General features: G+C 44.2%; 2 protein-coding genes and 2 pseudogenes across 4 annotated transcripts; 2 read left to right on the plus strand and 2 right to left on the minus strand.

Annotated features, from left to right (window-relative positions):
• Positions 1-563: 563 nt before the first annotated feature.
• LOC136550404 (uncharacterized) lies at positions 564-13,138 on the minus strand (annotated as a pseudogene).
• Positions 13,139-14,336: 1,198 nt separating this feature from the next.
• On the plus strand, positions 14,337-15,808 carry LOC136549132 (uncharacterized). The gene is made up of 4 exons (XM_066540420.1): positions 14,337-14,635; positions 14,708-14,865; positions 14,943-15,270; positions 15,532-15,808. The coding sequence occupies exons 1-4, from the start codon at positions 14,337-14,339 to the stop codon at positions 15,806-15,808; spliced, it is 1,062 nt and encodes a 353-aa protein (XP_066396517.1).
• Positions 15,809-18,127: 2,319 nt separating this feature from the next.
• Positions 18,128-19,953, minus strand: LOC136550405 (uncharacterized; annotated as a pseudogene).
• Positions 19,954-20,043: 90 nt separating this feature from the next.
• On the plus strand, positions 20,044-24,580 carry LOC136550406 (uncharacterized). Of its 3 annotated transcripts, none has more exons than XR_010782270.1 (4): positions 20,044-20,747; positions 23,648-23,724; positions 23,816-23,897; positions 23,983-24,580. XR_010782270.1 is itself a non-coding variant. In XM_066541970.1 (2 exons), the coding sequence occupies exon 1, from the start codon at positions 20,142-20,144 to the stop codon at positions 20,733-20,735; it is 594 nt and encodes a 197-aa protein (XP_066398067.1). In that variant the 5' UTR covers positions 20,044-20,141; the 3' UTR covers positions 20,736-20,747; positions 23,648-23,791. The 3 variants fall into 3 exon arrangements, 1 of the variants encoding a protein (XP_066398067.1); XR_010782269.1 differs by having other exon boundaries at positions 23,971-24,579; XM_066541970.1 differs by lacking the exons at positions 23,816-23,897; positions 23,983-24,580 and having other exon boundaries at positions 23,648-23,791.
• Positions 24,581-24,703: the final 123 nt, after the last annotated feature.

Genomic DNA, 24,703 nt, shown 5'->3' on the forward strand with positions numbered 1-24,703 from the left:
TATCATAAATTTTAGTATCTTTTCTTATATATTAGGATCATGCTGGTGTATTACAATTTGAAAAAAAATAATGCCATGATAGTTTGAGTTAGAATGTGTGGTATACTATTAAAAAAACCGATATTTCAAACATGATATCCACAACATTTTATTTGAACCCAATCATCATATTATATGAGTTTTCTATGAACAATTAGAGTATAATCATTCAAGATTTGATGTGAAATCGAAAAAATCGAAACATCTAGTCCAGTGTAACAACTGTGTCTATTACGACTATCTATTCTACCACGTCTTATCTACGAAATGCTTATAAGAAAATAATTTATGACAAACGCACCTATCATTCCAAACCAAATGTGGCGAAACATCCTAAATTTTAAATAGTAAATAAGGGTACCATATTCTGTAATACATAACATGGAACCGCCGCCAGTATAACTACATGAGCCTTGAAAGCACCACATCGTGCCAACAGAACTCCAAACCCCAGATTCTAGTCCTAGGTGAGTACCACAAACAGAACAGAGCTACTTTATTCAACATTAGTGTTACAATCTTTTTATGCAATATGACACAAAGAATCTGCTGCCCAAATTTCTGATAAGACAATAGAATACTTAGCATGTGATGACTGACAAATAGCAACAAAAACAAAACAAACAAAAAATGTTTCGACAGAAAAGTGTTACACCTGCTGATGCCGGGCCTGCTACTCTTGCAACCAGTGTGTACTAAAATGCACGGAGCGCCTCGATTTGATGCTGAGGGCCCAACGGCCAACACAACACGTTCTCCAGCCGGCGCATCCATCGCACCTGCTCAGCACCACTGCCCACTGAATCACTGATGGCCCGATGTACGGCACTCAGTCAGAGAACAGCGATCCAATATTATAAGTCGTTCTGATAGCGTAACAGTAAAAATAAAATAGTACCACTCTATTCTAAATTATAAGTCGTTCTAGCAAAGCTAGGTACGTAACTTTTGCTACATATATAAATTGTCTACATACATACTAAAGAGCTACTCCTATGTATCTCTAAAGAAAGCCCGAACAAATTTGGAACGGAGTGAGTACTGAATTAAAGGTCTCATTACCGCGCAACTGTCCTGTCAAAAGTACTGCTACTGTAACCAATTAACCACGGATCTCTCGAGGCGTACAAAAGCTTTAGCAATAGTAAATGTATAGCTGAACAAGCCATCCGCATCGTCCTACAGCATGGAGGTACTCATCGGATTAGCGAAGTACCGCCTTCCAGACTTGGAGGGTTTTTTGTAGTGACCTTGCCGCAGAAGACTCTGCAGCATGATGGGAGCAGCTGGCACTGGTTCATCGGACACCCGGACATAGAGGTGTTTATCAACTGTCAGCTTTCCCAGCAAGGTCCTGCATGTCTGCAGACAGAGATGGTAAACATAGAGGAAGGAATTTGAAATCAAACTATTATTTAATAACGAATATAGAACAAAGTGCAAACATGATAATGTAGCCAACATACCTGAGGATTCAGAACATCCATACGATGGATAACATCCTCCTGATGCACGTCGAGCAAAGCAAACGATCAAACTTTTAATTCAAACAATATTGGCAATCATAGGCAGAATCAAACTTTTTTTTTGAGGGAACTGGAGGGGCAAAAGCCCCTACAGGAGAGAATGCATTAAAAAAAACAGGAACAAGTTTTACAAAGGTTGAGAGGAGGGGCAGAATCATAACTCCATAAGGAAATCAAAACATCTTTCAGTAACATTTAGAAGAACTGTCTGATGAATTTAAGAAATCTGCATCTGGGCTTAAGTGACTTCTTATATATGATATATGATATGAAGATTGAAGAGAATGAAGGGAAGCATATACATGAAACAAGCGCAGTGGAAGCACAACAGCACAAACATAAACCGAACAAGCCATGACCATCAAATGCACAATGGAACATTTCAATGTATATGTTGGATCTATCAGTGATTTTCCCATTTTTGTACCTGAAGTTTAGAATTGTGACACTCATAAATAAAATCTTCCTAGAAGACTAGCTATTTTGTATGTTAAATACAAGCATACTTGCTGCATATAACATTAATACCACTAATCCAAGAACTCACAAATCCAATTGCATATAAAAAACTTCAGAAAACTTCCCATCACAAAATAAGCAGGTCTAAATAAATATAATAAAGACACACCTCCGAAATTCCTGGATACTGCATGACATATCCAATAATTCGACGACTTAAACCTTCATAGACAGTGCCATTCACGCTGCCATCACCATTTATCCATGGTAATATTGGATGATAAATATGACTTTTCCAAACATGACAGCAACCACTGCCCAAGTTCAAAGTAGATGGCTTGTCATCATCTGCAGGACTTTGGCTGTGCAAATGAGAACTCGCCTTTCTTTGAACATTAAGAACTGTTAGTGTGCGCCCATCGCCAACCTTCCTTACGGTTCCATGCAAATTAATAGGCATTGCATGCTTCTCTTCCAGTATATTTCTGGTGTCTTCAATCGATGCTACTTCAGAAGCCGGAGCTCGCAAACAGTTGCAATGACTGTATTTGACAGGTGTCCTTATATGATATTTTGGCTTATGTATTGAATCAACAATCTGCACGCCATCATATGCATTGACCTGCCATTGACAAAATTCAGACTCCTATATGTATTCAACTATTCATGTGGTGTAATAAAGAAAATACTTGATGTTCAAAATCTCCAGAATACTTGGTCTAGGAAATTTGGAAAAAAAAAAGTCTTACCGTTAATTGCATAATTAAGTACACTGCATGAACACTTTAGAGACGGTTAATAGGGTTGTCAGATGGACATTTTATCTACCTGCTTAGTTCTTGTGCCCAAGTCTAACATAAGTATCCTGAACCAGAGGGGTATAGATTAACAATGTTGATGACAATTATCAGTGTGCTATACTCAATATAAAAGGAAAGGGAATATCAGTATCTGTCTGTTGAAATTTATGGGGAATTAAGAATAAGCATACGTAGACAGTAATGAAAAAAATAAAAGCAGGTACCCTTATCTACTATGTACACATATATTCACACATCTACCTTCATGACCAGCTGAAATCTCTCAAGCATATCAACGACCAAACTGATGGATTGCATTCCTGCACGGGACACAAGCAAACAAAATGAACCCTACCAAAACATAGCTTAATGCAATTTCTACAAAAACTATACCAATTTTTGTTCACAAGAACAAAGAGTACCTAGCGGATGCAGTGCCTGTGAAATTTCCCTCAAATTAATTCCTTGTTCACCAGTTTGATGAATGATACAAAATGCATCTCTGAACAGGTCAGAAGAAAGAAAGAATGGTTTGTCTTTATTACAAGATAATGATGGCAACTGCTTGGCATATACTTCCATAGCATCCCAAGGCCATCCACTATGAGAATTCTCCAAATGAGATGCAGACAATAAACAGCGACATGAACTCAGATCATTTAGATCTGACAAGATGTCACGGCTTTCAACCTGGGAGTCAACATTCTTGCAGCCCATTTCCCTATCTAAAGTAAACACAAGGCAATCTTTATGATGTAACATTTGCATGAGATTGTTTGTTTGAATCCTCTCTTGAGTCAAAGCCACTTGGATACCAGGGAAGCCTTTATCTCGACGGTAGCAGAAGTCACTATCTATCTTGGGCAAAGGTTTCTGTTTCTTACTCCTACTGCTTTTCAACTCTGTAGCCTTGCATTTATGAGTACGGCAATCCAATTCACTGGTATCCTCAATTAAAGGACTGAAGCTGTTAGGTTCGTCAGTCCTCACCAACTCCTCCACTCGGCAAGGAAGGTGAAATAAGCAGCTCTCCTGACAATACTAGAGAAAAGAGGCGAACAAGTTCCCGCAATGTAGATCTGGATGCAAACAAACTGTACTGTCCACAATATTCTTTTGCTGCCCTACAAGCCATTTCGAAGATTCAGAAGCCTTTTTTCCTGAACCAAATGGGAAGGGTGAATAAGAAGCATTAAAGAAGAATTTTCCAGAAAGGGTTACAGGTTTCATTCCATTTCTAGTAACCTTCAAAATAGGAGTTAGTATGTAAAAGTCAAAGATAACAGTGCAGGAATGTAAATAAGCACAATTAAACTCTGGCTTAACATAGTTCCAGATATCAACCTGAGAATCCAACATTGACATCAACCATAGGCAAGCATATCTTAGTGCATCTAAGTTGTATGAAGATAATCTCCTAATGGTGGTTTGTGATAGGACCACATTACTGATATATGTTTAATCCTATGAATCTGCTACCTATAGAAATAGGTCATGCAAAAGTTGAGGGGAAATAGCAATCTTGTTTTTCAGCTAGCAAGGCTCAACATTGCATGCAAGATGTTAAATTTAACATGATATTATCAATACACTTGATTTTAGATGCATGTCCCAACAAGGGGAGCTACTACACATCAAAACATCTAGAGCATAGTGAAGAAATAAATAATAGAGATTTGAGACACTGATGGATAAGATACACATACTAACCATGAAGTTCTTCTCTCTCAAAAAGGAAAGGGCAGTAAAAATTTCACTCACTGAATAAAGCTGAAAGGTGGCTATTAATGCAGCTTGCGCTTCTGAACCCAACGATGAGCTGAGAAAGAAAACCTTCAGGAGTTCTAATGCATTGGCAATTGCCAAGAATTTGCATGTGCCTCTTTTAGTAATGTCAGCTTTGTTGAGTTCAATGATGTTTTCATGATCTCTGCGGGAATTGCCATGTTCTTACTTGCATGGACTGAATGGGTAAGTCTACACGATTCGAGATGTTCACGGAATCCAGTCTCTGGAACTACGGTGCTTGTGCTGGCTGCACATTGCACAACCTGATTATCCAAGGCAAAAAAAATCCACATTAAATAATATATATTGGCTGACAAGAAATATAAAATTACTGACCAGGCCATACCTGCTCAGTTGGAATTTCCTCAGTGACATCATTAGAATTATTCCTCCTTTCATTCTCTGGACTGATCTGCTTGGTCTGGCTCATTTTTCCTACTCGAATGAATTCAAGGATTTCATCTAGTGCACTTCTTATTTCCAGATCATCAAAATTATCCCAGTTGAATTGCTCGAAGTTCTTGCAGCTGCAAATTGCTATTTGGGAAAGTAATTCTTCCGCTTTTGATCTCCTTTCCGTTTCAAGGTACCTATCATACCGTATTGCAAGAATGTTGCAGATTCGGTTCACAGCTATTCTTATGTTTGTATTAGCTCTTAAGGTTGACATCCTTTTACAGCATGCAGCTGGTGGAGCTGGAAGATCAGAGATAGAGTTCCAATCTACACGGGATATTTTTGCTCCACGTATTGTGCGGCATCTAGTGTATATCATGAGCAATTTTCTGAAAATAATAAAAACAAATCAGGACCCAAGCATCATGGAAAACTTCGATTCAGCATTAGACCATAAGAAAATGGATGGTCAGTCAAGGAATACCTGTCAGATTCAGATGTCCAAAAGAATCTTTTCTTTCCCATGCATCTTTTACTTAACAGGGTAGATTGACTGATAAGTGGGCTGCTCTCCACATCCTTATTTGTATGCAAGGGAGTACCAATGTCATATGTGGGAGTGCTGCCATTTCGATAACATTGTCCTGGTCGGCCACTTGATGATGGAGAGATTCTCTCTGTTACTTCTTTATCCAGAATAGACTTGGCTGATCTCTGTGAGGATGATCCACTAGCTTCAACTTTTTGCTTAATAAACTTCATGGCAATTTCATCAGCAGATCTTTTCCTTTTCCAAGAGGTTGATCTATTAAATTTTTGCTGATTTTGTGTATCAGAAATGCTTGCCTGCTCATGAAGATGTCTATTCTTGGAGGAAGCACAAAGCACCTAATCAGCAAAACCAATCCATCCAGTCAGTGATGTTGAACAGGAACCATATACATAGTACAAAATTAAAAAATACTACTCAGACAAAAAGATTAAAACAAATCACCCACAAAATAATCTAAATGGGATCAAACACATACCTGCTGCACGGAGAGATTCAAATCCTTTGCAATTATACGGCAAACTTTGTAAGAAAGTCTCTCCTTCTCACTTTCATTCATAAGACGCTTTTGTAATTCTAGACGTTTTTCAGTAGTCATTACTCTTAGCGAACTCCATGACCGTAGACGAGAAACCTACATGGACAGTATCATATAAGAACATCTACAGACGACAATCGCAAAGTTCACAACTAAGACACGACAGATCTCAATAAGCTACCATTCTAGCAAATAGACAATGGCAACCAATATCACCTAAAGTGGGAAGTTTTTAGCAGGATCAACTACATGACACCTACAAGGACAATGTTGAGCCAATGAAAATTTAGTGTGATTAACTATTGGGAATTTTTTCAACAACTAATAACATGTTTGCAGCTGATAATACATGTAGTCAAATATGTACTACAAACAAGAAAGTGTATATCAAGATACATGCAACTAGCCAACTAGGGTTTCATAGCTACATTGGGGCCAGCTACTGCATGAATAAAAGTGGCACAGTAAATATCAACAGCAGCCACATATGGTATTTGAAGTCATGAATAAAAGTGGCACAGTAAATATCAACTAGGGTTTCATAGCACACAATCATGAATAAAAGTGGCACAGTAAATATCAACAGCAGCCACATATGGTATTTGAAGTCATACAGAGATGGCAACAGTCGAGTGCTACAAAATTATAAACGCAAGCCAACTCTGCTCAGCCAAATACAACATGCACATTTTTTTTTGAACGTACTGGCAGGAGCTCTGCCTTTCAATTAAGACAGGGTAAGAAAGTTTATGTACAAGCAAAGGCAACGAGGTTATGGTTTCCCCCCCCCCCCCCCCCCCTAAGCATGTGAGCTAATCGTAATCGAATGCTCTCTTCCTTTATCCTTGCGGCTAATAACATGCACATTTTTTAGCAGAAATGATTTTATAGGACAGAAGAATTTACAACAAGAGAATGAAACAAAGGCCGTGCAAAATCATTAGGCAGTTTAGCATAATAACACCCATAATATAACATGTTTTCTGACTGTACGAAGGGATAAAAAAGAACGTGTTCAAGAAAATTATAATAAAAGATAAACAATTATAAGATGGAAGGGCAGGCCTGGTGCAAGCGGTAGAGTCTTACCGCCTGTGACCGGAAGGTCCCGGGTTCGAGTCGCGGTCTCCTCGCATTGCACAGGCGAGGGTAAGGCTTGCCACTAACACCCTTCCCCAGACCCCGCACAGAGCGGGAGCTCTCTGCACTGGGTACGCCCTTTTTTTTTAAACAATTATAAGATGTCCTTATCACTAGGTAGCAAACACCATATCCACACGTTGTGGTTGATTCCAATAAAGTAAACAATGAGATTTGAAGTTACAAACTAAAGAAACTGAAATCTAAAAATCATTAAAGAATGTTTTTTCATATGATATTGCAAACATCACAAACATGTCTATAAATGTGCAGCCGCAAAAGATCCATCAGGAGTAGGGGGTGGGTGTAGAACGCACCACCCCCATCCCCACCCCCATCCCCACCCAAGCTCCCTCTTTTATAACAAGGTAAAGATAAATAAAGTACAAAGGTGTGTAGCACTGATGACAAACCTCAGGTACACAGTTGCCAGGGAAGGCATTTTGATCAGCCAAGCCTGCTGTTAGATAGCAGTACTTTAATGTTTCCCAGTAAGCATTGACAGACTCCTGCTTTGAAAGCACAAAATCATGCCGAAATTTTGGACGATGGTTCACACTGACATGTGATGATGGAACAAATCTTGGTGTAGGTTCTTCAATGTAAGGCCTGAGCTCCAGTGAATATGTAGTGATAGCCCCTGAACGCACATCAGAATCCTCTACATGTTTGTTCACAAGTTCAATCAACTAGCAAACACAAAAACAAATGGTCACTGTTGTCCTCCCAGTAGAGATAGCTTCAAGCTGACTTGCATTAAATATGAAAAAGAATTGCTATAATAAAGCATGTATATACATATGAACAACAATTGCAGTAATAAAATATGTATCGGGCAAATATAAACCCAAAAAACCCAGTAATGTTAGCTTTAAGAACACACTTGATTGGAGATTCTCACAATATAAAATTAATTGAAATATAAAAGGAAAATATTACCTTGAGCTTATCTAAAATATTTATTAAGCGTGAGAGACTGGCCCTTAGCATGAGCATCCATGAGTTGATTGTATACGCTGATAGGAATATCTGAAAGCGTTCTCCCAGAACACTTAGTTATAGTGATGTCAACCTTTGGTGATCCCACAACTTGAAGAAAGAGTTCAAGAGGCATTTTTTTTATAGCTGCTGTGATTGAAAACAACTGACATGATTGATCAAGCTTCTTGTCATGCTGCCCTTCTTTCGCACAATCAAATAGGTTGCACCAATTTGGCAAGCCGCTAACATATTCCCACAGAAATTTATGTAACAGCTTTGCCCGAATCATCTTTGCACCTATGAATCCATTGGCATGAATAGCTTCTGATACTGTTTTTTTTTTTAAAAAAAATTGGCTCTGCGTTGAACCCTCAGTCCATGTATGGCAGCCATACGCTGACTTTGCTTCAATTTAGCTGCTGCACCAGAACGACTTTGAGAATCAAAATTCTTTAGTCTGTTCCTAATTTGATCCATGAGTTCCGGTGACATGACCTTGACAGAAGGATTCAGTATTACATCAACGGAACGACTTCCTGTGTAGTTTGTAACAACAGGGACATTAATTTTGGTACACTTACATCTACCCTCCTGTTGAAGATTATTCAAAGTACGAATCAATGTCTTCCTGTCCATTATTTTTCCATTTTCCTTTTCAAGTTTTTGTAACCATTTACGTAACTCCACCATCAGTACAAAATTCTTTTTCTGCGTACGGAAACAGGAAGGTGTTATAAAAGACAGCAGACAGGTATGAAAAGGGTGTACGTACAGAGGGCATGCACATGATAGTGACGCACACATGCAGACTGCTGCTCGCAATTCTGATTAAGATATAACTAAAGATTATTCTCTTGTGACTACACCAGTATGATAGGCCGTGCCTACCTCTATGTATCCTTCTTTGAAGCAATAAAATTAAATAAAACTGTTAAACCAGTTTCACTCAAATGAAGAACATGAAACAGAGAACTAATCGTCACTGCAACAAAAGCTGACACCCAAATAAAATGTACTCTAAGCAAAATTGCCTGAGGAATATAGAGCCCACAACCTGCAGATCATTTAAATTGAAAAGGATTAAAAAATTAAGAGTCTGAATCTGACCCTTCTGTAAGTTATTTTTGACTATTAAGATCCCCACAAATCGTGCTATCATGTATAAATGCCGCCTATGACTCCATGTTCATCATTCTAGCAAATTCCATGTGTCTGTCAATCAAGACACATGGACCTACTAGGGGCATTGCTAACACCAACTTTAACACAGTGAAGAGGGAGACTATACATGACGAAAGCAGAGAGGACAGAACAAGATGCCTGGTGGATCCCATGTGTTCATCACTGCAGGGGTACCGCAATTTCAAGAGACTCGTGACACGTAGCAAGATGTCTGTAGGCGTACCACAGTATTTGTATAGGGAAATTACTTATGTGTGTCAATGAACCATAAAAGGCCTGCATAGAAGACACTCGCCTAATGAGCACTTTCGGATTGTACTTGCCCCCAGACGTCTGCAAAGCTGATTGGAAGTTTAATGAGAACATGGGTTGCTAATTTCAAGAAATAAAGAAATCTAACAACATGAGATAAGCAACAGTAATTATTATTACACTAGCAAATTGCCCATGGTTTGAGTTTTTATTGAACTCAAATAAATGTATCAGCAATGTTTAAATTAAAAAATAGTTCTCTCATCGGAGAAAGAAATTACTTTGCCATTTTTTTAGAATTTAGAATATATGATCAGTATTATTTGGAAACTGTAGTAGTGTTGTTGATGCATTCGTGGGCAAAACCTATCAGCGCAAGTGGCACGGTAAGGCCCAGGATTAAGGGCGGGTGCCCTGTAGCTGGCCAGGTTTGTTAGCTAAGATTGCAGGAGATATTTTAGCAAGGTGTTTACCTTGACTTGATATAACCCAATAGAATCTATTAGTTGAGATTAGGCAAAGATTAGTTAGCAAGTTCAGAGCCTCCCGAGGGGAGGGCGAACAGAAGGCTAATCCTGCCACTGCCATTGTATCCATTATTCCTCCATAATAAACCCTCAATTACCTGGCCACATCAAGTAGCAAACAGAGGTCTGGTGCAGAGAGCCAGAGACAATGACACTAATTCGCAACCACACCAGCCGGGTTGTCTACACATGAATTATTTAGATAATAAAAGGAAAACGCAAGAGGCATGGTGAGCTGCAAGCCTGCAGCCATAGTTGAGCCCCTGGCCCTCGAAGAACAACCGTTGTGACGCTTTGGAGAGGGACTTGCACTTGGATTGCTGAACACCATGGTGAGGTCCTGTCTGACTCAAGGTGTCACCTCAAATTCGTAGCCGTATTGGCCCCATTCGCCAAGTGCCCCAGCACGACAAGTATCTGCTCCGCTTTGCTCCAGGGGTGAGGTCCTTGTTGGAGTATAAGTGAATTGCCCACCTCTCCCCATCAGTTTAAGTTTTTGGGTTGAACTGGTTGGTGCATGCAACTCAATATGATTTCAAAGCCAGAGGTCTCGAGTTCGAATCATGGTTAGCGCAATTAAATAAAATAATTGCTGCTCGCTCGTATTCCACGTCTGAGACCTGAGGGAGCCTCCATATGAGGGGGAGTGTTGGACCTATTCCACGTCTGAGGCCTGAGGGAGCCTCCACGTGAGGGGGAGTGTTGGAGTATAAGTGAATTGCCTACCTCTCCCCAACAACTTAAGCTTTTGGGATGAACTGGTTGGTGCATGCAACTCAATAGTGTCCTACTCTTGACTCTAGGGATCAACAGCTTGCATTTGTGGGAGCCATATTGGCCACATTCCCCAAGTGCTTTGGCACGAGATGTGTCTGCTCCGCTATACAGGCTAAGTAGATAAAGCAGATGAGTTTGATAGGGCTGACGACTTCTTCATGTCTTTTGATGGCAAGTTAGTAATGATAGGCAAAAAAAGGAAGCCAAACTGTGAAACACTGAAACCCCGCCTAAGTTGGTTACCTTACAGGCTTGGTTTGGTTTTCTACAAAAAACAGTAGAAACTGTGGGCTAACCTACACCACAAAGATGCTCCCCCATTGCACATGACGCCCCAACCACTATGCACAATTGATGTTGCACCTCATGCTACAGCCACACCCAGCCATCGTTGTTGCTATCGTGTCAGACTTATCACAGCCACTAAACCCGGAGAAAGAGGCCTCACATGACAACGAAGATGACCTATGATATGGCGGTGGCAATTCCAACCTCATTCACAAACCATTATAACATTATTTGTTTAATAAGGGAGATAAGAATTTGATAAATGTTGATTTGTTTTTCGGGAGCTATTATTTCATTATTGTCACATGGTTTTTTGGAAATAAAAGGGAAAGGACTAATCTTACTGATGTCCTCCAGGTTGCTAAATGAAATAACCAGCTGCGAAAACAACTATACCTTTTAGAACAAGAAATATAATGGCACTCTTGATGCTCAGATGCTATGAAAAAATTTAGCATATCATTAAAAAAGAGCACCACACGTCAAACGGCACTGCTAAAAGGTTCAGAGAGGTACCTCAACAAGAGTTGCACCTTTTGGCCCTTGGGCGTGGATCATATCGTATATAGAGTTCTCTAATGGAAGCTCCATAAGTTGATCGGTGACCAGGCATTTATTACCAACTTTAAAGTTTGAGGCTGTACTTTCTCGCTTAAACTCATTTGGATTAAATTTCTTCAGAAGACGCAAGCAGCGAATGACCTGGAAAAGGGAATTATTTAAGCATGCAACTGCGTAAATGATTGAAGCTTGAACGGGGCACTACAGAGTGCAGACTGAATAAACTGTGTCGCTACATGCCTGACAGATTTTATTATCACTTTTGTAGCAGTTTTGAAAGAAGCTATTGTATATGTAGTTGCAGGTTCCAATATATCAGATTATTGAATGGAACTGCTACAATCATTGATGTAACTTGTGCGCATGCTAATCATGGTTTTGTTGTTATTACTTCAGGGTGAGTAATTGGTCAATTCATACTTTTCTATCTCATGGAGGTCTCTGGCCTTTCCTGTCTTTAAATTGGACTGTTTTATCTGGACTCTGGGTCAAGCTCTGTCACATTACACTTTGCTTCAGATTAGTATAATGTGGGGAAAACTAGGGCCATAGCTTCCTTGTTAAAAAAGAAAATCACCAGCATCTGAACCAGTGTACTGAATAATGATTGTACAGTAGCTAGCATTTATGGGGGATCAGATTTTTAAAGCATGGATTGTTTTTAATAAAAGATATTATGTCAACTTATTGAATTTACCATCCTTAACAAGAAGCACCATGAACCACAAGAATTAAGCACAAAGATGTTAAGACCATAATAATCACCTCATCGTCAAGTTTGGCACCAATTTCCTCAACAAGCTGTGCATCTAAAAGCCTATGCAGTACCTAAGAAAAAGGTGTCTCAGTAGCATCCCAGAAGGAGTACGGAGAACATATGCAACAAGGGATTCCAAGAAAACCTACATTTCTCCATGCCCTGTGCCCACGTGGCATCTTGTAACTGAGGTCCTTTTTTATATCTGACACAGCTAGAACCTATATATATATATATATATATATATATAGGAAATAGTTGCACAAAGTTAGAAAAATGAAAAATAAAAAGTAACACACAAACAAAAGGAAGAGAAGAGTTTACCTTTCCACTAGCTTCTTCAAGTTTGTCACATGGCTTTCATTGCTGGAAGATAATCATGAATAGAAACATAGCTCTTGTAATCTGTAAGACATAATCTGCTGCTGATCTTTCTCTCTCTCTTGCTGCAGCAGAGTTGGCATTTGGTCAGCTTGGCTGTCCAGTCTCTACTGCTGTAGCAGTACGGCAATAGGCCACCTCTAGTATATTAGTTGGTGGCTATTACATCAGCCATGTCTTGGTAGTGGGCTGATCTAAGCTTTGTACTGCTAGTACTAGTAGTTGGTGTACCTTATGAGTAGGTAGTTGGTGTACTCACCAACAACTATGTACCTGGTAGAGGTACTAGCACTTGTATATATATCACACCTAAGGCAATGCAAAAGAACAGTTCAGTTTGCCACATCCAGCGTTGGGCTTGTGTTGTGTGTGAGTTGTTCTCAATATCTTGTTCTACCTCTAGCCATAGTGAGTGAGTGTGCTGGTAAGCTTACTGCTTAGCTGTGTAGGGCAGCCGAGGGACCAACAAGTGGTATCAAAGCCGTACAGGCGTCGTCGCCGGACTAACCGCTGGGGATGACGGACGGTTCGGAGATGGGCGACAGCGGCGGCACTGCTGTGGCTGCTCAGCCACGACAGGAGGTCGTCGTGCGCACGGTGCGGGAGGTCAGCGGCACCAGTTGGCCGACGCTAACTCGCACCAACTATAGCGAGTGGGCGGTAACCATAAAGGTCAAGCTCAGAGCCCGACGGCTCTAGAATGCCATTGACAAGGGCACCGACAACGAAGAAGACGACATGTCAGCGTTGGAGGCTATCTTCGTTGGTGTGCCAGCGGAGTACAGGGAGCCGTTTGGGACGAAGAACTGTGATAAGGAGGCATGGGAGGCCATTGCAGCAATGCGCGTCGGCTCTGACCGCGCAAAGAAGGCGACAGCCTAGCTGCTGAAGCAGGAGTACACCAACCTCAAGTTTAAGGATGGTGAGTCGGTGGAGGACTTCTCCCTCCGCCTGCAATCGCTCATCATCAAGCTGAGGATCCACGACATCACCATCGACGAAGAAGAGGCGGTCTCCAAGTACCTCCACTCCGTATCGGTGAAGTACATCCAAATCACTCTATCCATAGAGACGACGCTGAACTTGTCCACCCTCACCATTGAAGATGTGACAGGCCGTCTGCGGGTGGTGGACGAGCGCATGAAGCAGGCCACAACAACGACGGACAGCGGCAAGATGCTGCTGACAGAGGAGGAGTGGGCTGCCCGGATGAAGGAGAAGAAGTCCGGGAAAGCCTCCTCCAATCGGAGAAGAAGAAGAAGGTCAACCCCAACGCTTGCCGGCGCTGCGGGAAGACGAGCCATTGGGCAAAGGAGTGCCCAAATCGCAAGCAGGAGAAGAAGGTTGAGGCTCATTTAGCACAGGCTGATGAGGATGATGAGGCCACTCTCCTGATGGTGACGTTCTGTGCACTGCACGACGTTGAGGCCAAGGAGAAGGAAGAGGTGATGGCAGTGGAAGGGCACGGCAAGGCTCTGAAGGCTGTCAACCTCGACGAACCGCGCGTCCAAGTCCACCTCGGACGTGTGGGCGACGAGCAGGAGCAGCGGTGGTACTTGGACTCCGGCGTCAGCAACCACATGACGGGCTCCAAGGAAGCCTTCTCTGAGCTCGACGGCAACGTGACCGACACGGTGAAGTTCGGAGACGGCTCAAGGATGGCGATCCGAGGGCGCGGCACCATCATCTTCAGGTGCCAGAACGGCAAACACCGCGCGATGACGGATGTATATTACATCCTGTAGCTGCGTTCAAGCATCATCAGCATTAGTCAGCTGGATGAGTACGACAACGAGGTACTGATCAAGGACGACGTCCTCAGGATCAGGGACCGGGAGCAACGACTTCTTGCCAAGGTGAAGAGGTCCCAGAACCGGCTGTACCTGCACGGCACACGGACGAGCCGTGGCTATGGCATGCCTGGTATGTCCATCTCAGCTTCGACGCTCTTGGTCGATTGGAGAAGATGATGACTGGGCTGCCTCATATCGAGCACGCAGGCGAGCTGTGTGACAGCTGCCTAGCTGGGAAGCAAAGAAGGTTGCCGTTCCCGAAGACGGAGAAGTACCGCGCGGCAGAGGCCCTCGAGCTGGTCCATGGTGACCTCTGCGGGCCGATCACGTCGGCGACGCACGGCGAGCGCAAGTACTTCATCTTACTGGTGGATGACTGCAGCCGGTTCATGTGGCTGCAGCTTCTGACCAGCAAGACCGAGGCAGCGGAAGCGGTCAAGAAGTTCAAGGCACGCGCGGAAGTGGAGAGCGGCAAGAAGCTGCGTGTGCTGCGGACTGATCGTGGTGGCGAATTCACTTCGGTGGAGTTCGTTGCGTACTACGCGGATCAGGGTGTGGTGCGACACCACACCGCGCCGTACTCGCCACAGCAGAATGGCGTGGTGGAGCGAAGGAACCAGACGGTGGTCGGCATGGCTCGATCCATGATGAAGGCCAAAAGCATGCCGGCAAAGTTCTGGGGAGAGGCGGTGACCACGGCGGTGTTTATCCTTAACCGCGCGTCCACCAAGGCCCTGAAGGGCAAGACGCCGTTCGAGGCTTGGCATGAACGCAAGCCGAATGTGTCCTTCCTTAGGACATTTGGCTGCGTCAGCCATGTGAAGAAGACCAAGCCTCACATCGACAAGCTGGAAGACAGAAGCACGCCGGTGGTGCTCCTGGACTACGAGGAGGGCACCAAGGCGTATCGGCTCTATGACCCCAAGAGAGGCAAAGTGGTGATCTCTAGGGATGTGGTGTTCGATGAGATGGCGGCCTGGGACAGGGAGGGTCTGGGCACGAGGGAAGCTGGCAGCTTGAGCAGCTACCTTCGTCGTCGAACATTTAGTCATCCACAGTGGTGGAGACGCTAGAGAAGAGGTTCCGACCAGCCTAGGAGTGGTGCCGAGCGCTCCGGCAGTGGATCCGACCACTCCAGGAGTGGTGCCGACCGCTCCAGCAGTGGATCCGACCACTCCGGCAGTGGTGCTGACCGCTCCAGCAGTGGATCCAACCACTCCGGCAGTGGTGCCGAGCAGTCCAGCAGCGATGCCGACCACCCCAGAACAGGGAGGCCATGGACCACTGATCGAGTTCACCTCTCCACCCACCGACATCGATGAGTACGTGGACGCTTTCCACGATGGTGAGGAGGTCCGGTTCAGGCGGGTGGACAACATCGTCGGTGAAGGGGGAGCTCCTAGGTTGGCCAGTCATTTTTTCGATGACCCAGAGCTGCTCCTTGTTAGTGCAGAGGAGCCACCGACGTTTGCAGTGGCTGAACGCGACGACAATTGACGTCGGGCGATGTTGGAAGAGATGAAGGCCGTCGAGGACAATGGGACATGGGAGTTGGTGGATCCACCGGTGGGCTGCAGGCCGATCGGGTTGAAGTGGGTCTACAAGGTGAAACGGGACGAGCGTGGCGCCATTGTCAAGTACAAGGCTCGACTCATCGCCTGTGGCTTCGTGCGGCGTGAGGGCATCGACTTCGAGGAAGTCTTTGCTCCAATGGCGCGAATGGAGTCCGTTCGCTTGCTGTTGGCCATGGCAGCAGCGAAGGATTGGCGCGTCCACCACCTCGACGTCAAGTCTGCGTTCCTCAACGGCGAGCTCGCGTAGACGGTCTTCGTCAAGCAAGCTCCGGGCTTCGCCGTCAAGGGCACTGAGCACAAGGATCTCAAGCTACGCAAGGCGCTCTACGGGCTGCGGCAGCCCCCTTGGGTGGAACGCCAAGCTCAACGCCACCTTGGGCGAGCTTGGGTTCACTCGCTGCGCCACAGAGCACACGCTGTACACGCGGCGACGAGGGAAGAAGGAGCTCGTCGTCGGCGTGTATGTGGACGACTTGATCGTCACTGGAGCGCGGGCGGAGGGCATCGACGGCTTGAAGCGCCAGATGGCTGCTCGTTTCAAAATGAGCGATTTCGGCGCGCTCTCCTACTACCTCGGCATTGAGGTGAGGCAGGGGAAGGAGCACATCTCCCTGGGCCAGCGCGCCCATGCGGAGAAGCTGCTGGAGCGTAGCGGCATGGCGGAGTGCAAGCCGTGCGCAACTCCAATGGAGGAACGGCTCAAGCTGTCCGAGCATAGCATGGCGGCGAAGGTGGACACGACGCGCTACCGGAGCATCATCGGCGGGCTGCGCTACCTCACACATACTCGATCGGACATCACGTTCGCGGTCGGGTATGTCAGTCGCTTCATGAAGGACCCGCGCGAGGATCACTAGACGACGGTGAAAAGGCTGCTGCGCTATGTCAAGGGGACGCTCGATCAAGCGATCATCTTCCCCAAGAGTGGCGGCAAGGGTAGGCTGCGGCTCGCGGTCTTCAGTGAGGCAACCCTAAAGGCAAAGGAAGGTGAGCCGGAGCTCACTGTTTTCAGCGACGCAGACATGGCGGGCGACATCGACGAGCGATGGAGCACCTCCGGCATGCTCGTCTTCCTTGGAGCGGCCCCCATTGCTTGGCAGTCGCTGAAGCAAAAGATCGTGGCGCTGTCGACGTGCGAGGCGGAGTACGTCGCAGCAGCCACGGCGGCGTGCCAGGCTGTCTGGCTGCGCCGACTGCTGGGCGAGCTGACCGGCGAGGAAGCTCACCCGCCAGCTCTGATGATGGACAACCAGCCCGCCATCGCCATCGCCAAGAAGCATGTCCTTCACGACCGGAGTAAGCACATTGACATTAAGTTACACTTCCTCCGGGACTACATCGATGAAGGACAGATCGTCATCAAGTTTGTTGAGACCGGCAGACAGCTCGCTAACATCCTCATCAAGTCACTCGGGCGCCTGCGGTTCATGGAGCTGAGGAAGATGATTGCATGGATAAGGTCAAGGCATCGGGTTAGTAGCAGGATTAGGGAAAGAATTATAAGACATAATCTGTTGTTGATCTCTCTCTCTCTTGCTACAGCAGAGTTGGCATTTGGTCAGCTCGGCTGTCCAGTCTCTACTGTTGTAGCAGTATGGCAATAGGCCACCTCTAGTACAATAGTTGGTAGCTATTACATCAACCATGTCTTGGTAGTGGGTTGATCTAAGCTTTGTACTGCTAGTACTAGGAGTAGTTGGTGTACCGTAGGAGTGGATAGTTGGTGTACTCACTAACAACTATGTACCTGGTAGAGGTACTAGCACTTGTATATATATCACACCTAAGGCAATGCAAAAGAGCAGTTCAATTTGCCACATCTAGAAGCAGAGCTTTCGGCCAGCGCTGGGCTTGTGCTGTTCTCAATATCTTCTTCTACCCCTAGCCATGGTGAGTGAGTGTGCTAGTAAACTTACTGCTTACCTGTGCAGGGCAGCCGAGGGACCAACATAATCTACACTAAGATTCTCATCTTCTTGTAAAGCATCTATGTTGATTTCTTCATCTCTCCCAAGTTTCGGCTTTGCAATCTCAATTCTTTGATATGAGTTCATATTCAATTCTTTGGCATATCGTGAGAGAGATAGCAAGTTGGTGCTGACGACAAGACTATCCCGTGAATCATATTCCGTCTCACCCCAACGTCATTAGACTTTACAATTGCTTGTTTTCCAACAATTAACCCCTGGGACTGAAGGGTCTTCACAACATAATGGAAGTTGTTTGCTTTCATGCGAATACTTTTGCTTGGTTTCATGTCAATGCTTTGGTTTGGTTCCATGCCAATACTTTCCTTTGTTTCCATGCCAATACTTTCCCACAAAGACTTTTGTGTGACACCAGAAGTCCTACGACAAATTAAAGTAATTGCACACATTATAAGCAAAGGCTTACCGATGCACATATATTTCTCTACTAATAAGAAATATATAAGAGGAATGCCTGACACTTGCAAAGAGATTAAGATAACGACATATATAGCAAAAATGCAAGGTCAAATGTCCATTCATATTTATGACTGTTTGAGCACCCTCGAAACCTCCTTTGAATAAACAACCATGTCCATGTGGCATGTAATTAACCGAGTCAATGTCCAAGGTCTCCATATTCACTAGATATGCAAGCTCATAGGAACTCTCCAATCATAATAAAACAGAGAGGGTGTAGCAAGATATGACATTTTGCACAAATGATACACAAGTGCGCACCTGCTTGCTCCGACACGTTCTAGCGTCTCCTTCTGCTTGGCACTTAGCTTCGAAGCGGAGTACCTGTGGTCATAAATCCCGAGGAAGTTATCGCTGAGAGCCGGGCTCGCAAACAGCAGAGCGCCGTGCCGTTCGGCCGCCTCCACAGTCTTCGCCGCCGAGTGGACGAGCGTGTCGTCCGGTTTACCCTGTTCACCTGGTTTTTTACCAGGTTTACGCTCCATGAGGCTGATGTGAGGGAGCGCAATGAGACGAGCAAAGAGGGCGCTCTTGACGGCCAGGTCAAGAGGGAGGCCGGCAGCCTCAAACTCCCCGGAGAGCGCAGTCCATAGGCCGGTTACTGGGAGGCCGGCGGACAGGCTGGCACACACCTCGTCCAATGCAACCGAGACGAGCACATTCATGGCCATGGCAAACCAACGTAAAGCAGCCTCAATGCGGACGAGCACGGGTCGTCTCAGGTGCGACGAGCACGCGCGCGCGATTGTGGGCTAGAATGAGAGGAGCGCGGACCTGGTGGCGTGCGGACGGTTGCGGCGCGAGGTGCTGCGGGCGAATGGCGACGAACCGGGCACGGGCGGACGGCGACGCGCGGTGCCGCGGGCGGGCGACGGCGCGAGGGGCTGTGGGCGGGCGGCGGCGGCGCGTGGTGTCGCGAGCGCGTGGGCCTCCGTGCCCATACCCGCCGCGTGGGCGATGCGGATGCGGACGACGGGAAGAAAGGAGGAAGGAAAAAATAAAAAAAAAGTTGACAGGTGAGTCCAGGTCAAATCTGACTCTCATAGTCCCGGCCGAATCTGGAGGGATTTGGTTTCGGATGAAGCGGAGCTAAGGGCTTGGCAGGGCTTCTCTCCGGCTCCGGTTTCGGCTCCTCCAGAGGAGCTCTGCCAAACGTTTTTTTTGGTGGAGCCGTTTTTCAGTAAAAAACAGAGGAGCCGGAGTCATTTTGAAGAAGCCATAATTTGTGGCTCCTCCAAAACGGCTCCGGCTCCTCCGGAGGAGCCCCTCGAGAGGAGCCGCGCCAAACAAGCCCTAAGTTTAAAGGCACGCGAACGGGCCATATATGTCTCCAAACCAAACCGTCCCAAACCCTAGCTCCTCTCCTCCCCTTTCTCGCCGGCGAAATGTCCGACCGCCGCCGCGACAAGGAGAAGCCCCGCGACCGCGACCGTGAAATGGACCGCGACATCGACCGCCATCGCGACCGAGATCGCGACCGGGACCGGGACCGGGACCGGGACCGGGACAGGGATCGCGACCGCGATCGCCGCCGCGAGCGCGAGCGGAAGCGCTCCCGGTCCCGGTCTCCGTCGGCAGACCGGGACCGCTCCCACCGCCGCCGCTCCCGCTCGCACCGAGGCCGTTCGTCCCCCTCCCCCGACGCCGGCCGCCACAAGCGCCGCCGCGAGGCGTCCCCTGCCACCGCCGACCACCACCACAAGGAGGATAAGAAGGCCGCCGACTCTCACGCGACACCCAAGGGCGGAGGGGACCCCGCGGCCGCGGCCCCGGCGGTGGGTGACGGCGACGTGGATGCGGAGGAACTGGAGATGATGAAGATGATGGGCATCCCCGTCGGGTTCGACTCCACCAAGGGAAAGCACGTGCCCGACGCCGACGTTAGCGGGGTGCGTGTCGTCTCCAAGCGCCAGCCGCGCCAGTACATGAACCGCCGCGGCGGATTCAACCGCCCTCTGCCGCCTGAGCGCAACCGCTGAGGAGGGGAAAAGGTCTGAATCTCTCGCTATCTCTATGTTGATAGTTAAGGACTCAAGATTATTTAACTTAGCATTTGATTGGGTAGCTGTTGCAACTCGATTTTGCATCCTACTGAAAATCATGAGTTGTGCTTTTATTGTTTATACTCCCTCCATTCCAAATTATAAGACATTTTGGCTTTTCTAGATATGTAGCTTTTGTTATGCACTTAAGTATACACTATGTCTAGATAGAAAATGAAAGCAATGTATCTAGAAATGCCAAAATGTTTTATAATTTGGTACGGAAGGAGTAGAACTTCTGTGTTGAAATACTCTCTTGGGATTTCTTAAGAAGGAATTGTCTGATTTCTGCGCCATGCTTTTCATCTCAGGAATACTGTTTATATATGTATTATAGATAATAAATAATGATGCCGTTGGGTTAAGTTTGGGCATACTCCTGCTATTTCACATCCACACCCATGAGATCTTTCCCCAATCCAAACCCTCCCCATACCCATTTAAATTTAAATTACCCATACCCGATAGATAATGGGTAATAATTATGGCCTTATGGGTAACGGTTGACACAGAGGACATCTCTCTTCGACTCTGCTTGGTCACTGGAAGACAAGGGCCAGAGCAAAACAACGCTGATGCAAAAGCGCTAAGTGCAATGAGTGAACATGCAGACCTCTCCATAGGAAAAAAGAACACGTGCACAAGAGATTGTTAATACCATTTTTTGTCAACTTAAAATACTGTAAGTCAGTTTGTATGATGAACTGTAAAAATAATGATGAGGACCAAAAAATATTAATGTTTTCGTAGCTGCTGCAATGGAGACATCAACCATAGATATCTATTGCTGAAGCATATATCTACTAGCTTCATTTTATTTTACAGATAAATAAATAGATAGACTTTGGCCAGCTAATTTTCTTGTATTGCCAACCTATTCTACTATTCAACTTGCACTTCTTCATTGACATGTTTGTACAACTCTTTCTTTCCTTTTAACTGTTCATTGGCTGAAATACAAACAAGAGTTAGCAAAGAATAAAGAGATGACCAGACATGGTTTGCAATGCAGTACAATCCATACATAAAGATAAAAAATTTATCTGTCAAAATGACAACAACGCAAGCAACAAGCACTTAGCCATACATATGGATTATGAAAAAAAATTAACATCCACACTTGGTCAGATTAAGAGGACTCAAATTTAACTTCCAGAAGAAGACATCTTTTTTTTTTGGATAAATCATCATCCATACTTTCATGTTGTGAAGTGACAATGTGACAAATCAACACTAATAATCATACAGAAGCGTTAGAGCTTAATCATACAGAGCTTGATCATACAGAAGACATGTTTAGCTCAGCAAACGCATAATCAGCTAGAAGCCTAGAACTGCACATACTAAGAGGCCAACAACAGAAGCATTAGAGCTTACCTCCTGCAATATGTCTAATCATCAATAGTTAGATCTTCACTTCTAGCTGGTACAAATGATTCAGAAATACTCTCTTCTACAACTCTGGTCTCTACTGTTTCAAATAAAAGATATTAGAAATGCATGTTAGTGGATAGCTATCTCATTATATTATTTTTGTGATAGTGGTTTATACAATATTTTCTACAAACCTAGTCAAACTTAAAAAGTTTGACCAACATGAAACCCTATGAGGGAGCAGGCGATAAGGTGTACCTAGCTCGGCTTGGGTCGCCTTTGAAATGATGTATTGTGTGTGTGTGTGTGTGTGTGGAACTATTGTTCTGCAGCTGGCCATAGAATAACTTATTATGTGGCCACTTTGAGTTACAATAGTTACTATGCTAATTTACGAGACTACAGTAACTCCTTACTAAGTGATTTACTATAACATTATGGTAAATATCACCGTGAGTTGTAGTAACACGAGTATCGTAAATGCATATTCATGTTATCGTAAATTGGTACAAACATTATCGTAAATCAAGGTGGCTATAGAATAAGTTATTCTGTAGCCACTTTTGAGTTACGATAATTATTATGCTAAATTACATGATTATAGTAACTCCTTACTAAGTGATTTACTATAATGTCATGATAAATATCCGCATGTGTTATAGTAACATAATTATCATAAATATGTATTGACATTATCATAAATTATTATATAGAATTATCGTAAATAGAGGTGGCTACAGAATAACTTATTTTGTAGCTGGCTACTGAATATACTCTCCCTATTGTACATATATACATATATGTACATATATACATATATGTATATATGTACATATATGTATGCATTCCAATAACCTAATAATGCTATTAGCAAGAATTTTTTCTATTATTTAGTTTTGTTTTAAAACGATTATCTTCCTTCAATCACAATTATAGGCCCATTAGGACATTGACATGTGTTCCATATTGCACTTTGACTAACAATATTATTACAAACATATTGTATTAAGTAGAAGTAGTTATATATTATGAAAGCATTCTTGATGAGGTATCAGGCACGATTTGACTTGGTGCGGTCTTCAAGATCACACTTTGACCACTACTTTCTCTTAAAATATATAATTTATGGCAACAAAAGTTTGATCATTAGAAAGTATTTCTAAATACAAATCCATAACAGCTTTTGTACTTAAATCTTTCGTATGATTAGGCTAATTGTTGATCAAAGATAAAAAAAAAAAGTGAATTTTGAAATACATGCATGCCTTATATATTGGGACAGAGTATCAAACTTGTATTGTTAATCGATATATGAAATTTTTTATATTGATGGTCAAAGTTTAAAAAGTTTGGCCCAAAACCTTGATGGGCTTGTATTTATGATTAGAGGAAGTATGGTCTAAGTTCTTGGCAGCTACTGTTAATGATTTTCTGAATAATATCAACTGATTTTTTTTCTTTTTAATGTTTTACAGGATCATGCGCCAACACAAAGGATTTTGGGTAGTGGTTACTCTGTTACTGGCGTAGGAGATGAGCCACTGCTGAACATGTATAAACCTTGATGGCTATTTACTTTGCAAAACACTGTAGAATGATATCCCGTTCTCTTTTTGTCATTGTTTATTCTGTCGGCATTCCAGGAAAACAGAATTTGGGGGCACATTTTGAAACTATGGATTTACAGCTTTAACGTGATGTTTCTGGCTTTCTGCGTGCAATTTGGTGAGCCTCAAGCAATGCTTGTGCAGTCCTTTGTTTCTTGATTTCCACCGCTTACATTTATGTTTGTTCTTAGCATTTGTTTCAGGTAATCAGGCATGCACCACATGGATTCCCAAGTGAAACTGCTTTTGCTTTTAGTGTATGCTTTGCAATGAAATTATTGGTAATGGACATGAGTGCAACATTTGTAATTAGTGTATGCTAAGAGACCTGTTCTTTCAATAACACGTAGAACAACTCTGGTAATAACAATTTAAGTTTAGGCTACTGCATTAGATCCAGAATCTACTTACCAGATTATGGTTTGAGGGAGTGATAGGGCAATGGTTTGAGGTTGCTAGATCAGTTACTAGTTGCTTTATGCTCCAATGGTTGTTTCATGTAAAGTTTGTTGTTGCGTGAAATGACCACAAATAGAAGAGATAAAAAGGCGTGAACAGTAAGCTGCAGTTACTGTGTTTTTTCTTTTGTGTATATGTGTTTAGGGAGACAACAGTTTAGTTTATATGCTGATCGTGCCATCCTGACAATTTACTGTGCCTGCTGTAGCGCGCTGTTTTGCAGTAAACATCTTCACCTGTGCTGCTGTCTGGAATGGAAGCAACAAGAGATTGCATATTGTGTTTGTTTCCCTTAGTTGTCACCTGACCACAGCCATGTTTTTCGAACACATGTACCAGAATTTTGCGTCCGTTGCTTTCGAATGTGGATTATCTTCGTCCTTTGGCACACCTGCTTCATTTTTTTTAGAGTTCTAGGGTCAAGCCCCTGCCTTGACGAAAGACATCAATTCGGTTACAACAATC

Source organism: Miscanthus floridulus, chromosome 4 (genome assembly GCF_019320115.1).
Source record: "Miscanthus floridulus cultivar M001 chromosome 4, ASM1932011v1, whole genome shotgun sequence".
Lineage (NCBI taxonomy): Eukaryota > Viridiplantae > Streptophyta > Magnoliopsida > Poales > Poaceae > Miscanthus > Miscanthus floridulus.

What these genes read in the sequence shown, in the direction of transcription:
- LOC136549132 (XM_066540420.1), top strand. Translation starts at nt 14,337, where the DNA reads ATGGTGACGTTCTGTGCACTGCACGACGTTGAGGCCAAGGAGAAGGAA. An exon ending in CCGTGGCTATGGCATGCCTG is followed by an intron (nt 14,866 to 14,942) that starts GTATGTCCATCT and finishes TCGAGCACGCAG; the next exon opens with GCGAGCTGTGTGACAGCTGC. An exon ending in ACTTCGGTGGAGTTCGTTGC is followed by an intron (nt 15,271 to 15,531) that starts GTACTACGCGGA and finishes GTCCTTCCTTAG; the next exon opens with GACATTTGGCTGCGTCAGCC.
- LOC136550406 (XM_066541970.1), top strand. Translation starts at nt 20,142, where the DNA reads ATGTCCGACCGCCGCCGCGACAAGGAGAAGCCCCGCGACCGCGACCGT.